The sequence below is a fragment of the Aegilops tauschii genome, chromosome 1, assembly GCF_002575655.3.
Source record: "Aegilops tauschii subsp. strangulata cultivar AL8/78 chromosome 1, Aet v6.0, whole genome shotgun sequence".
NCBI classification, from domain to species: Eukaryota; Viridiplantae; Streptophyta; class Magnoliopsida; order Poales; family Poaceae; genus Aegilops; species Aegilops tauschii.
Genome location: NC_053035.3, coordinates 27,275,088 through 27,289,590, shown reverse-complemented (window position 1 = coordinate 27,289,590; position 14,503 = coordinate 27,275,088). Strand labels below are relative to the sequence as shown.

Here is a 14,503-nt window from a genome sequence, read left to right as displayed (position 1 = left end):
AAAAATTAAACTAGTCCTTGAAAGACTACAAGGAATACACTTTTGATGATACTGTCAGCACAATAATGCTTAGCCAAGATGAACCATAAATGCCATGAGGTAACAAAGAAGAAAATTAAGGAAAGCAATGGTTTGCAAAATTGACTGGTCTTTGAAAATAAAGCATGCACATCCTGAGCTTAGATCTATAAGATAATAGCGCAAACTCCAATATTTCTTCATAAAGCCTTATAATAGATGTACGGATAACATTTTATACAGCATCACAACACTTGATTATCCGGGCCCATTTTTTCAAGAATCTCATCTTATTTATTATTTATTAGGGTTTTTTACATTTGTGTCCCTAACTCGAACCCACTACTCAAATTTACCCCTAATTTCAAAGGGTGCTCAAATTTACCCCTCTGCCTTTAGGTGTCCTTATAGAAATGTCCTTCCGTGCCGTTACCATCCAGTCAAAGGGCTTTGACCGCTATTTGACCGTTTCTTTGACATTTTCGCCCCTGTCTCCATGTGCTACTTACTGATGGGACCCATTCTCAAAAAATAAAATGGAAAAACCCCTTTCTCTCACCACCTCTCTCTCACACACTTACATGTGGGCCCCCTCATACATTGAAAAGAACAAAACTCTCTCTCACCTCCCCCTCTCTTCGTCTCTCCCCCTGCCGAACGACGGCCCGACGGCCGCTACCTCTCAACTCCGGCGAGAGTGTCGAACGGGCGCCGCCTTGGCCGCTGGCCTCCCCTGACGCCGCAACCCTCTCTCCCTTGTTCTCTCTCTGTCGCTTGCCTTCGTTCTTGTCCCGCCCTCTAGCCCTGTCACGCAAGCACGCCAGAGAGCGCCCCGTCGCCGGCGTCTATCAAGTACATGGCCAACGGCGACCCGAAGCGCCGCCACCTCGCCAGGAATCTCATACGCCATGACCTCGTCCTACCAGCCTATGATATTGACAAGAGACGTCCAGGATAGAGCGCCACAACACATCTGCCCCGCCGCCGAGCTCGGACCGCCTCCTTCGATTCGACGCCGTTGGAGCACGTCGGCCGATCCCAGCTGTTCCTCTGGCATCCTGATGTACTAAAGAAGAACTGGGAGTCCTCCATAGCAAGCTCCATGGCCTCAGGCCGTCTTCCCCATGAGCTCCGAGCTCTGCCATGGCCGCCATCGTCGAAGTCGTCGCTCCAGTCTTCCCCGAACCCCAGCGGCGTCGCCATCATGCTCCTAGTGAGCTCCTTAAGTCCACACAAGCAGTTTCCCTCTCCCTCCCCCTCGCATGGTAGTTGCCGCACTTGCGCCGCCCGGAGCCGCCGCGGGAATGGTCGCCGTCGTTCGCTCCGGTGACCATATGGTCCGAAGAGCACATCCCTGGACGCGGTAGAGTAATGGCTATTGCCTAGTTCCCTCGGCCGGCCTCCTCGTGGCCTCCCAACGTGGCTCCTACGCGGGATTTGGTGGCCGCCGGCAACCGTCGGACTAGTTTGAATAGTCATGTTCTTTTTTCTTTTTTTTTCTAGACCGGCCCCACATGTAAGTGTGTGTGAGAGAGAGGGTGAGAGAAAGTGTTTTTTCGTTTTATTTTTTAAGAGTGGGATCCACAAGTAAGTGGCACATGGACACAAGGGCAAAAATGTCAAAGAAACGGCCAGATAACGGTCAAACGGCTTTGACTGGACTGAAACGGCACGGAGGGGCATTTCTATAAGTGCAACTAACGGCAGGGGGCTAAATTTGAGCAGGCTTCGAAATTAAGGGCAAATCTGAGTAGGTGGTTCGAGTTAGGGACACAAATGCAAATGACCCTATTTTTTATGTTATGTATCCGTGTTATTATTTTTTTCTTTCTGAAGTTAAGGAATTTATAACAAGTCTCTTGCAAAAAGAACTATCCTATCCCTTTCTACAATCTCCCTATATCCTTATTTCATAAGGTAAGTATTGTATAATAGTTCGGTTTTCCGTGCTTTTTTCCGTTCCTCTCTTTAAATAGCCTAATATGGGTTCACAATCAACAATATCCTCACCATCGAGAGTAACGATCAGTTTCGAAGAACACCATGCATTGATGGATTTTGAGGGCCCATATTGACTATCATGAGATCTTTTCTTGGAAGGCGGTAGACTCATATCCTTTCTTCCTTAATACATTATTCCATGAATTACTCAAAGCGAGGCTCATCAAACTGAAAAATCTAAGACTACTAAATAGTAAAACAAAAAACTAATTTGAACAATTAAATTACTGCTCCCGAATATAGGAGAATATCAAAAGTTTTGTGGGGCAGTCCACAAGAAAAGATTTAGCTCAATCACATTTGCAAAATATAAGAAAACATGGATAGTGAAAGTAAAATTCAATTTAGTTTATCCTTGAAGTTGTGTCCGTTATCGCTGGTATAACGGGGTTTCAACATTTACTAATTTTCGGAAGATATTTGTTACCCAAGATCAAAATATTATTTTAGAGCTCGGCAATCAAATTTATTCATTTTGATTTAATAAGTATTTCAATTTACAAGTATTTAAATTAGCCTCACAAGAATTACACATTGTTATATTTATTTAATATAAGATTGGGAAGCAGCGGTGAAATGAATACTGGCAATGGAGAATTGGTGAAGAAGGCTACATATGACACTGAGGTGGATTGATCGATAATCTAGCTTTTGTAACTAGAGAGACTAGCTTTCTTAAATTTATGTCTTTTTTTTACAACAGATCATAAAATACACTATGCACAATACTAGAATGGTGAATCGAATAGAACTTCTATATAACTAAATAAGTTTCTCTCATATCCACTAACAAGTTTCTCTCATATCCCGTGAAATTCTAGAGCCGGAAGATGGATGCATATGTTGTGTTCCATTTTGCTAAATGATATCAATGAAATGGTGTATCAATTCAATAAATTGCATATAGGAATAAATAAACAAACAAAATTTGTTCTTATATTTTAAATAGAATAAACATTTCTTCTATCTAAAATAAAAGAATGTACCTTTCTATCCAAATCCAATTTGCATCGATAAAATAAACCAAAATTTCAGTAGTAGATGAATAATTGCAAATTTGTATGTGTATGAGATTACAAATAACTTCAAAATAACTAGTGACTTATATTTTAATTTTTCCTTGCCAGGAAAGTACATGAAAAGGAAAGGAGGTAGATATTTTTTTGGGATTCATGGTTAAAGAAGAAAAAGAAGAAAACATGGGTTTCCATGAATTTGTACTATTTAGTTTCACTAATAAGATATGAGGAGTGAGGACTTGTTTCACATAATGTATGGAAAAGGCCCACCAGATTAGAGAAGTACATTTACGGAGGAACCTAAAGATAGGAGTAGCTAGTATGCTTATGTAGTAATTTTTTATTCCTGGTCATCCTCACCGTTTCCCTGGACCAAGCACATTCCAAGTGACAAGCACGTACATATATATGGAGTGTGCCTACAAGGTGAGCATGCTACATCGAGCTAATTAACTACAGCTATACATTGTGGATCCACATACTACAGAGGAAGCCTGTTGGCTTCAACGGAGGCTCAGCAGCAGGCGGGGCTAATGACATCGATGGTGGTGCTTACGGCTTCCAGCAGTAACCCGGCTACCCCAGCAACGATGAACCCCCTGCTGCTAGCGTCATCATGCTGTGGCTCCTGGCAAGCACTGAATTACCTCCTCGACAGGGAAGATGCACCCGGGCGGTCAGATGCTGTGCCAATTCAATCATTTCTTGAGTTGCTCGAGGGCACAAGCACCGCCGCAGGCTTGGCGACGCAGCAGCAAGCCTCTGTCCATGGAGTAGAAGAAGCTGGCTCTGATCAGCATTCAATCCCCGCAGGACCGCCGGTGGGGGTCGTCACCCTAGGCAGGGACACCGCACTACACGCGGTGGCCAAATACGGTGACGGCGACAACTTTATGAGGAGTGCCGGCGTTATCTACCGCAAGGCGCAGCACCTTGTGGTTACACAAAACCAGAGGGGTGACACGCCCCTGCATGTCGCTGCCAGGGCCGGGAGTTCCCAGATGGTCTCTCGTTTCATTGATCTCGCTAGAGGCGAGGACAGCGATGGCGGAGAGAGGTTGAAGGTGCTCCTGAGAAAGGAAAATGGTCGCAAGGAGACGGCCTTGCATGCGGCTGTCCGCATTGGAAATAAGGATATGGTGGATCTGCTAATGCTGGCGGATTCAGAATTGGCCAGCTATCCAACGGACGGCACTTCCCCGTTGTATCTAGCCATCCTGCTTGAGCAGGTCCACATTGTGCAGTCACTATATGACAATAGTCATGGTAATCTTTCGTATTCTGGACCAGATGGACAAAATGCACTGCATGCTGCTGTTCTTCGTAGCCAAGGTACGCACGAATTATTAATTCCATCATTTCTTTGATATTTACACTCCTTGTATGTCGATAGATATCTGTCATTTAAAGATTGATATAGCCAGTGTTCTAAAACGTTCATCACTAATGTACACACAATTTTTTTTACATTGTCCATGTGAAAATAGTAGTAGTAGATGTTCTAAATTTTGAGAATATGGGAGTGGCTATATACCACTCAAACAGTTGAAAAAAAAAGTCATTTTGATTTCTATCTTTTGGATAAATGACAGATTTTATTAAGTCATAATATCGCATCAAACGGGTACAAAGACCATGAATACAAACCCGACATCTACATGACTAAAATGCACACAAATGACACTAATGCGATGACACCAGCAAAATGCAAAGTCTCACGAGATCAGCGCGTACACAGTAGATGGCACCAAATACTTCCCCTCATGTAGCCTTTAAAGAGTGGTTTGATGCATATCAATTTTTTAAAATGAAACAAAAATTATAAATGCACCATATAATAATGGTTATTGTGATAAATGTACTTTTTTTTCCGGGTATGATAAATGTACTTAATCTAGGACGCCGGAGTAAACATCTTACGCTCAGCTCCGAACCTGGCCGCCTAAGGGGTATGCTTGCAATGTTCTGCAGAACTCGGTGTTCCTCACTTTTATAAAAGAGATGACGTTATGCATCCTCTATTTTTTTTTACCTTTTTTAGAAATATCTTACGCTCAACTTTCGTTCGGGTTTATTAGTCCCCTCATATTATGGTTGTATGTTGACCATGACTTTAACTAATAAAATATAAATTAGCAAAACTAATATCATCAAAAACTACATTCAAATAAGATCCAACATTATAATTTTTTATGACATGCATTTGGATTTTGTTAGTCAAATATGTGTGGTCAAACTTTGACCCAAAATACAATGTGGACTAATAAATCCGGATGGAGGTAGTAGGTCATAGGCCTAAGATAAAATACATGGAAGCAGGTGTTACTCCTATTAACACCAATCCTCATAGGGTTATGCTAGGCGTCAAACGAACGATCCCGTGCGTGGGTTATCAATACTGAACCACTATCCCATCAACCCACGTTGAACGTCTACAAAATATGGAGGGAAACACTCTTGTTAGGATTGCAACTCTCGTGTAGTGGGAAACCACAACGGATAAGCCAAACTAAAGATGGTTCCTTTCCTTCACCACATGGGTGGAGCCCACCATTATTTGCCCTTTCTCATCATTACTATGTATCAACTATCTTACTCTAAAATTTCTCTTAGTGACACAATAGAATCTGAACATGCCAGAGATTACGATATAAGAGCACTAAAGCACAATGCTACAATATGGTGTTGCGGCCTACGACTTTCACAATGATGATGGCATCGACAATATGATCTTTATGTGTAATGCGAATGAAATAATATATATACTTGAAAATAAACAACTCCTATGATGATGGATGGGTGTGTCTAGGTTAGATCAGAGGGACTAATTAAGGTGAGAGGGGAGATTCTTACTGATATATTCAAACAAGGTGTGACGAGATCAGTGGACTATGAAAGTTAATTATCTAACATACAAGCATGCATGCTGAAATTCTAACATATTGATAAGAATGTTCTTATAACTTATAACTCTTAGCAGATGAACATGTCATGATAACATTAAATATCGATGTGTATTTTGTAAAATAATCAAACAATAGTTCCCATTCTTAGTAGCATGGTTGGATGGTTCACTTATTTGGAAATAAGGTTGAGCTGTAAAATAGATTTTCAAAAGCTATAACTAAAAAAAAAACTTTTCATCCACGAACTTAGCTAATATAAAGAGGAATTTTGCAGTGATGACAAAAATGCTACTGAGCTGGAAAATTGGCCTTACCACACAAGGTGACCAAAATGGGAGCACACCCCTTCGCTTTGCAACATCAATGTTGCACCCGAGAGGTGTACATAATTTCTGGATCTTCCGTCCTTGGTTCAATTTTCCATGGGATCGCGATGCTTGGAATTCAAGCGTGCCATTCACACTACTGCTCCTAGCTAATCGAACTCTCCAATGTTTCAATCAGATAACATGGGATCATTTCCTATACATATTGCTGCCTCCACAGGTGCGAAGAAGGCTAATGTCAAATTCCTAGACAAGTGTCCCAATGTTGCTGGTTTGTGTGACATCAAGGGAAGAACTTTCCTTCATGTTGCTATTGAGTCGCATATGCTTGCAAAACTGAGTCGTTATCATGGATTTTGAATATGCAAGACAATAATGGAAACACAGCGCTACACCTATGCGTAAAGCTTGGGGACCAGGATATATTTGCTTTGCTCTTGGAGAATCAGGAAGTGCGACTAAATGTAATAAATGACAAGGGTGAAACTCCCCTAGATCTATCGGAGAGCAAACTTCGTGCCGGTGCCGGGTCTATTTATGCATAGGTAATATAAATTCTTCCTTTCCGTTCATTCTTTGGTCCTCTAGCCAAAGGCAAAAAAAAAAAGGTTATTCCATATATGACTTAAACCAATGTTTGCTCTTGCAGAACCCTAGATATTTGGTAAATGTTGCGTTAAAATATTGCCATGCTAAGCATGGCAGTCGTCGGTTGGATCACTTTGAAGGAGAGTACATTCAACCAGAGGATGAAGAGAAAGAATCACAAAACATGACAAATGCAACACAAACTTTGGCCCTTGGCTCGGTGCTAATGGCAACTGTGGCATTTGGTGCAACTTTCACTCTACCTGGAGGTTACAAAGGCGAAGGCACACCAGCACTTTCTGGGCGGTATGTTTTTGATGCATTCATCGTGGCCAATTCATTAGCATTCTGTTGCGCTGGTATAGCTACAATCAGTCTCATGTACTCTGGGAAAGCTATTGTTGATGTACCATTGCGCGGTTGGCACTTTGACATTGCAGTATTTTTCGCGTTCGGTGCAGTCACTAGCTTGGCTACTGCCTTCGTGCTAAGCTTGTATTTGGTGCTAGCCCCAGTTGCTCACATGACTGCTACTATAATATGTGTGGTGGCGTCTATTTTATCTCTGTGTGGATACGTAGACTCGTTACGAGGTCATCCTGTAGGAAGAGCATTACATCGTAGAATGGGAAATCCAGCATTGGTGATATTTGCACGTCTTCTCTTCCTGCAAACGGTGACAGTATTTTGGCCGATGGTTGCAACCTTCATTTGGGCAGAGATTTCGACAAGATACCATCACAAATGACTTGAACAATGGTTGTACAAGAGTGAAGATAAGATGATAAAACGTACGATTTCATAAGCTGTCAATCTTCGACATCTACAACATTTATCCCAAAGAATGTTCTGAAAGTTTTTGGTGATCCTTGTGCGCCACATTTTTTTTTTTCATTTTTTCCAAAAAAAATTGAGTACATGAACACTCGTGTTGTATTTTGCGCAATACTGCTACTTAGTTGACCAGTGGATGTATTTGATTTCTGAAGAACATGTAGAAGTTATGTACGTTGCATGGTGTTGATGTTGATATAATGGCAAAGAAGCTTATTGTTGCCATATAAGTAGTAACTCAAATTTCCTATATGGGAATATCTATTGCAAAAATTATTGAATTTTCTAGCTCCTTTATTTAGGGCATCCAAGTCAACTTGTGCCATAAGGAAACAGAGGATAGCAATTCTTGTAAAGAGTGCAATCATCAATATTTTCTTTGGCTATCTTCTAAAATGATCGAGTGCACACTTGTTTGTGTACCTATGACTCCTTCCTGACAAATCCAAATATCTGCCCAAGGCCCTTATGACCTTTGTACACCACAAAATAAATATTTCCCTCTAATAATCCATTAGACTTCTCACCCTCTCTTTAACCCTATATAAAACCGAGGAATTAGCTTGAAAATCCCACATTAATCAGAAACATCTGGCCATTAGTTAGGCTAACTAAGCGATCACAACCGATGGATCTCTGAAATAGTATTTTAACATTAGAGTTCAGAAAAATTATCCACCAATAACCTAGATTAAGTTTCCTCATACTCCTTCAACACATCAAAGAGAAGACAAAGAAAAAAAATACGAGGTTTCCTATGCGCACACCGCTGTTGCTGCATGTTGGTATCGCTGGCATCGGTGCCTCCGGCCAGTTGACCTTGCCTCTGCGTTCCGCAGATGCCCTTACGAAACTACTACGCAGATGATGCTTCATGGGACGATTTGTGCCCCATGCAAATCTGATGCTCCGCTGCACTTTTCGCCCAGGCATCAACGGCTTGATCAGGTGGGTCATGCACAAATCGTCCAAGTTGCGTCGTGTGTATAGCACTGTTGATGCCCTTATGTGGCCTCACGCTCTCATGCGTCGTCCTGCTGTAGTAGGAGTAGCAAGGAACTAGGTAGGTACTAGATCGAAGATGTAGCTATCATATTTTAACAGCTGTTGAGGTGCGCACAGGCTGGAAGCTAGGTGCTGGCTGGAAACACACATGTACCTCGCTGATTTCGCTAACCAAGCTAGACAGCACACCAGCTACCGATTTTTCGGCGACATGCGTACTTACGCTATAAGCTGTTTGCCAGCTGCAGACAAACACATATACTCGCTGATTGAGTTCCTGGCTGATGAACTAATGCACGGGTGGGCTAGGCGGCAAAGCTAACGGGCTTCACCTCAGTGCCAAATCCACTGACGCAAATATGTGGCCAGTCAAAAAAAGAACAGCCCAAACTAGCTCATAAAACAGCCCAAGGAAAAGAAAGAACACGAATCATCAATGCTCAAAAAAAGTTGACTTACCTAAAATTAATTTTCACACGACTGACATATAGGTAAAGTGGCTCAAGTCTAGAACAACTTGGGAGGCGGCAGAGTTGGAGGTGGTGCTTCTGTGTCTCTGTTCTGATCAGAGTTGCATGTAGAGAGTAGAATATTAGGCATCCTGAGCTTTTGCAAAAAGAAGAAAAATAAAAATAAAATGTAGGGCTGCGGGGGCAAAGAAAAGGACCTGCCGTGGGTAAGGGGGTTGGGCTACTTAGGACAGTCAATCTAGCCTTATGTGAGTGGTAAAACTGACGAGCTTGGAGCAATGCCCACGTTTTATAATGTGTAGATCAGGAGCAATTTGATAGCCTATTATATATTCTGATTCTAGTGGGTGTTCTTTTTCGTTGTACATGTTAATTCAATGTAAATATATTTTGTGTGATGTACTCTTTAGTACATTGAGTAGAAGTTCATTTAACAGGAGAGTCGAATGACTCTCCTATTGCACGATGCTGCCTCACCCGCCGATAGAATGTACATCCTTCCCCTCCCATCCGACCCCTAGCATCGCTTTCCATTGCATCTCCCCCCACCGATTCTCTGGTTGTGGTTTGTTGGTGTTCTCTCAGTGCCTGCAGTTTCTTGGCTTTTTTACTGATCAGAGATATGTATGTGACCCAGAATGCTTGATAAACATGCGAGGAGTAAAAACAGTTCAGACTAGTTGATAAGTCTTCACCGTTGGTTTCCTAATCATAGTTTGGCTTTGAACTACTTGTAAGGTATGCTATGATGCTCATCCGCTTTGACTGGCTAACACATGCGGGGATGATCACCATGTTGTGTATACTGATGGACTTGGATGGATCCAAACATGATATACAGTGGGGGATCACATGCTCTCTTTTTGTTAGTCTTGGGTGAGATGATGTATAGAGTGGATGGGCAGTCAGAAAAACACTAAAATGTAAGGTAAATAAGAATAATTTTTCGTAATTGGCGTTAAGATCAGTATTATGTCTACTTGCGGGGTTGCACCATAGCTCGTACGATAATTCTCTTCTGCTTTATACACAAATGTGTTGTTAGTATTTTTATTCCTCGCTGGTATGTTTTGTACATATTGTATATACGAATCAACATGAGTCGAACACAACGATCCAAAATAAATTATATTTTGACAGATCTGGATCTTCCACTTGTCTTCGTGCTGCATTCATGCACCATTTTGCAGGGAACCGTTGTTTTGGCCTAGTTAGTACTAACTAATACTAACTACTAAGTTTACATAATCTCAGAAGGGGCTACAGTGTGTTTTATTTTGCAAAAACAGAGGAGGCTAAAGTTGTGGACTTTTTTTTTAGAAAAGGAGGATGACCCCCGGCCTCTGCATCTGGGCGATGCATACGGCCCCTTTATTAATTATTCTCACAAGACCTTACAAAGCCATACAACAGCAAGACTAAAGCCATCGTCTAAGCAACAACTCTCGCTACACCTATCCAATTGATGAAGGGGCGCAGATAGTCCGGGCCTAATACCAAACAGACATCGCAACCAAACCTAAACATTTAAGACCTGAGGTCCCAACCAGGACGCCTGCCGGGTATGGGGCACCTACCAGTCAAGCGCACTCCTCAACCAGGACGCCTGCCGGGTATGAGGCCGCCGCAGCCACCTGCCACCAATCCATCTTCAGAGCTGTACTGTTGCATGTACCGTGCCAGGTCTCTCTGCCATCGACGCCAACACGACGCCCGACAGCGTCGTCCTCCTGCGCGAGTCCATCCTCCCACAGCGAACTCCGAATCTGCACTGCGTCACGCCGTCAAGATCCGTCGCCATCAGTGTGTAGGATGAATCACCGCTCCACCAAAGAATCCGTCCTCTAGTCCCTTGATCACGTGTGTACCTCCAAGAATGACGCCCCCAAGAGAGGAATGACACCAGAGTGCCGCCGTCATCCGATCATCCGATCTAGGGTTTCCCCCGGAGGTAGCAGAGAGTGCCCTTGAACTTCTCCACGGCGATGCCTTCAAGAAGGGAACGATGCAGATAGCGCCGCCACCGCCGGCCTTAGCAGACGTCAAAGGCAAGTTTTCACCCAGATCAGTTCGAAGGGATCCAACTCTTGTGCACGGGCCGCCGTCACCACCAGCACCACCAGGCAGAACCCTGGAGCACCGGCAGATCAGCGAGCCGCCGGCACCACCGCATCCAGATCGCCGGCCACGCCGGGCCGCCGCCATCCCCCGCATCATCCGGGTCAGAGATGGAGCCGCCGACCGCGCACAGGACCACCGCCGCCTGCACACGCCGGAGCGCCGCCGAGAGCCCAGCGCCCGTCACCGCTTGCCGAGGGCCGCCGCCGCGCGCCCCAAGCGGACTCCCACGCACACCAAGGGAAACCGCGAGCGTGAGCCCTGTCGTCGCCCCCAAGCCCGCGCCGACGCACCCTGCCTCCAGCGCGCCGTCAACAGCCGTCGCGATCCGCCCGCGCCAGATCCAGCGAGTCGTGGGAGAAGAGATCCCGCCGCCGCCGACGCCGACCGGGCTTTGCCCGGCGGCGCGCCCCGGCGGCGGCGAGGAGGAGAGGTCGGGGGAGGGACGAGGACGCGGCGGCGCTAGGGTTCCCCCCGGTCGCCGCGCAGGGGCGACACGGGAGGAGTCGGGAGGAGTCGGGAGTTGTTGGTTTGACCAAAGTTGTGGACTTAAGTACAATAAAATTGTTAGATGTAACCTAGTACTCTGGCACTATGTTTCTTGCCCAGACATGATGTTCTGTGGTAAATCATACAAAGTGGATCGATGTTACATCGTGCATATTCAAGAGAAGAGTCCACCTATTTTCTGATCCCGCTCGTTCCCATGATGGGTTCCTATTTACTCTTCGCTCTATTTCTCTTGTATACTTATACAATAGTCACTTCTAGCTATCTGGGTGCTCTGGGGTGGCGCACAGAGCAACATATATCTTTGCGTGTAGCTGGTAGCTAGGAAACATTAATTAGGACTTAGTTCCTTGAATGCACCTCGGGCGCTCTGGAGCACGCCACCAAACGAACCACCACCCTGCGCCAAAACGTTCTTGAAGCTTCCGCGCCGTCTCACCACGGCACCGCGAAAGGGGCCAGCTCAACGAAGAAGAGGAGCCGGGACTCAGGACAACATCATCGTCCGCATGCGGGAGGGCCCAACCTCCACCGTCAATGGCGGTAACCAACTGGACGCAACAACAGGAGCATACCAGGCCTGTGGGCCCATAGGCCCGGCCAGGTCCGCAGATGCCCGTAAAGCTCCCGTCGTCACGCTGCAGAAGGCACGCCGTCGGTGCCACCACCTCGAGTCCGAGCTGCTCCTCCTCCGCGCCACGTAGAGGACATCGAAGCCACGCCAATGGCCAGCCCGCTAGGACCCAGATGGGGCCGGGAGGGGCCAGATCTGCGCCGGGGGTGCGCTGCCAGCCACCACACGTCACCTCGCCGCCCCGCTGCCAAGGGGCAGCACCACCACCTTGCCCGCCGCCGGGTCGCCGCCCAGCCGAACAACACCGCCACCGTTCCCTGCCATGGGAAGGGAAGCCGTGTGCGCGGGGACAGGAGGTCCCGCCGCCACCGACACCACCCGAGCCAGCGTCGGGGGCGCCCGCCGGCGGCGGGGGGGGGGGGGGGGGGAGGAGAGGGAAGACGGGGATAGAGCACTAGTAGAAAAAGGGCCATTTGTCCTGGTTGTAAGGCCCTTTTATCCCGGTTGGGGAACCTAAAGGGTCGGTACTAAAGCCCTACCCCTTTAGTCCCGGTTCTTACACCAACCGGGACAGATGGGCCTTCACGTGGCCGCTGCGGCGAGCCTAGGCAGGAGGGCCTTTGGTCCCGGTTGGTGGCACCAACCGGGACCAAAAGGCATCCACGCGTCAGCAGCTGGCAGGAGCTGAGGTTTTGTTTTTTTTCTGAAAGGGGTGGTTTAGGGGGTAATTTAGGGTGTTAGCTAGCTAATAGAGAGAAGTGTCCTCTTTTATCTCTGTGCTTGGTTTACCAGCGCTACTGCTATGCCTAAACATGGCTTAGATTGAAGTGAAGGCGACATGTGGTGCATGTCGAAAGTAATACCAATCCTAACTTGATCAAGTTTGGATTAGTACTACTTTCGACATGCACCACATGCATGTTGCCTTCACTTCAATCCAATCCATATTCATTTCACCCACTGATATATAATAACTCTTCATGCTCGCATCATGCATCATCATAATAATAAGTCCTACTAATCATCATCATACAACTTCTACTCGTTGTTAATAACAAGTCATACGATCATCATCCTCATAGTCATCGAACCAACCCTACTTAATTGTTCTTAGCACATGATCATCGGTATTAGGTAGGACCTAAATACCCTCTTTAAGGTAAAATAGCATAAAACAATATAGACCCTGACTCTCCATTATGGAGAATGGAGATCATCCTGTCTCCAATTCTTGCGTTTCACTTCCTTTTGCTTCCAAGAACCTCCTTACGACTGTCCATACATTTTTTCCATTCTTTGATTTTCATGTCTCCACTTCTTTTAGAAATCCGGTATGGACAGTTGAGATTCGTAAGATGACCTGGCCGTATGTTCAAAACATCAAGGCGACCACTCTGATACATCAGATGAGGCACACAATCATTCGGGATTTCCTGTTGAAAAACATAGTAATAACTTGTAGTTAGCAATGTAGTTAAGTTTTAAAAGAACTTATGCAAAAGATGCACTGATGTCGTAATACTAAAAAATCTTACCATGGCATCTTCATGGATGTTACCGTAGTTCAACACGTGCACTAGTGGCACGTATTGACCATAATGTGGAGGAGTTTTACAATAGATATTGTAATTCTCAAGATCAGTACAAAATGCGACCAGATGATTTTTCTCCTTATAAGTTAACTCAGAGCCATCGGTGTAGTAGGTTCTGTCTACCATGTTCGGCACATTGTTTGAACAATCGAAATAAGCTGTCAATGGAAATAAGCTGTCAACTATTTTGAAATGAACAATATAAATTAGTTAATAACTATGTTTGAGAAACTCACATAGCGGTAGAATTGGAGGCGTATCAACAAGGACCCAAATGTCCATATTGTCTTGGTCGATGTCAGGATCACCAAGATCCATGGTGACAAGCATACCCTCATCAAAATCATACATCTTGCAAAGTGCTTCCCAATTTTTGCAACCAAAATGGGTTACGCTCTTAGAATTATACAAATTTACTTCAAAATCCATATCATGATGGGTCCTTAGGTGAATTTTCTTTGTTTCCATACTTTCATGGTCTTCAAAACCCATACTCTCCAAGACAGAGCGTCTTGCATGGCATGGGATAAGCTAGTCGAATT

The 14,503-nt window shown here is 45.0% G+C and overlaps 1 protein-coding gene across 1 annotated transcript; it reads left to right on the top strand.

Annotated features, from left to right (window-relative positions):
- Window positions 1-3,628: 3,628 nt before the first annotated feature.
- Window positions 3,629-10,978, top strand: LOC109759783 (uncharacterized). Its single transcript, XM_073504042.1, has 2 exons — window positions 3,629-4,370; window positions 10,851-10,978. Exons 1-2 carry the CDS (start codon window positions 3,629-3,631, stop codon window positions 10,976-10,978), a joined length of 870 nt encoding a protein of 289 aa, XP_073360143.1.
- The last annotated feature ends 3,525 nt before the right edge of the window (window positions 10,979-14,503 follow it).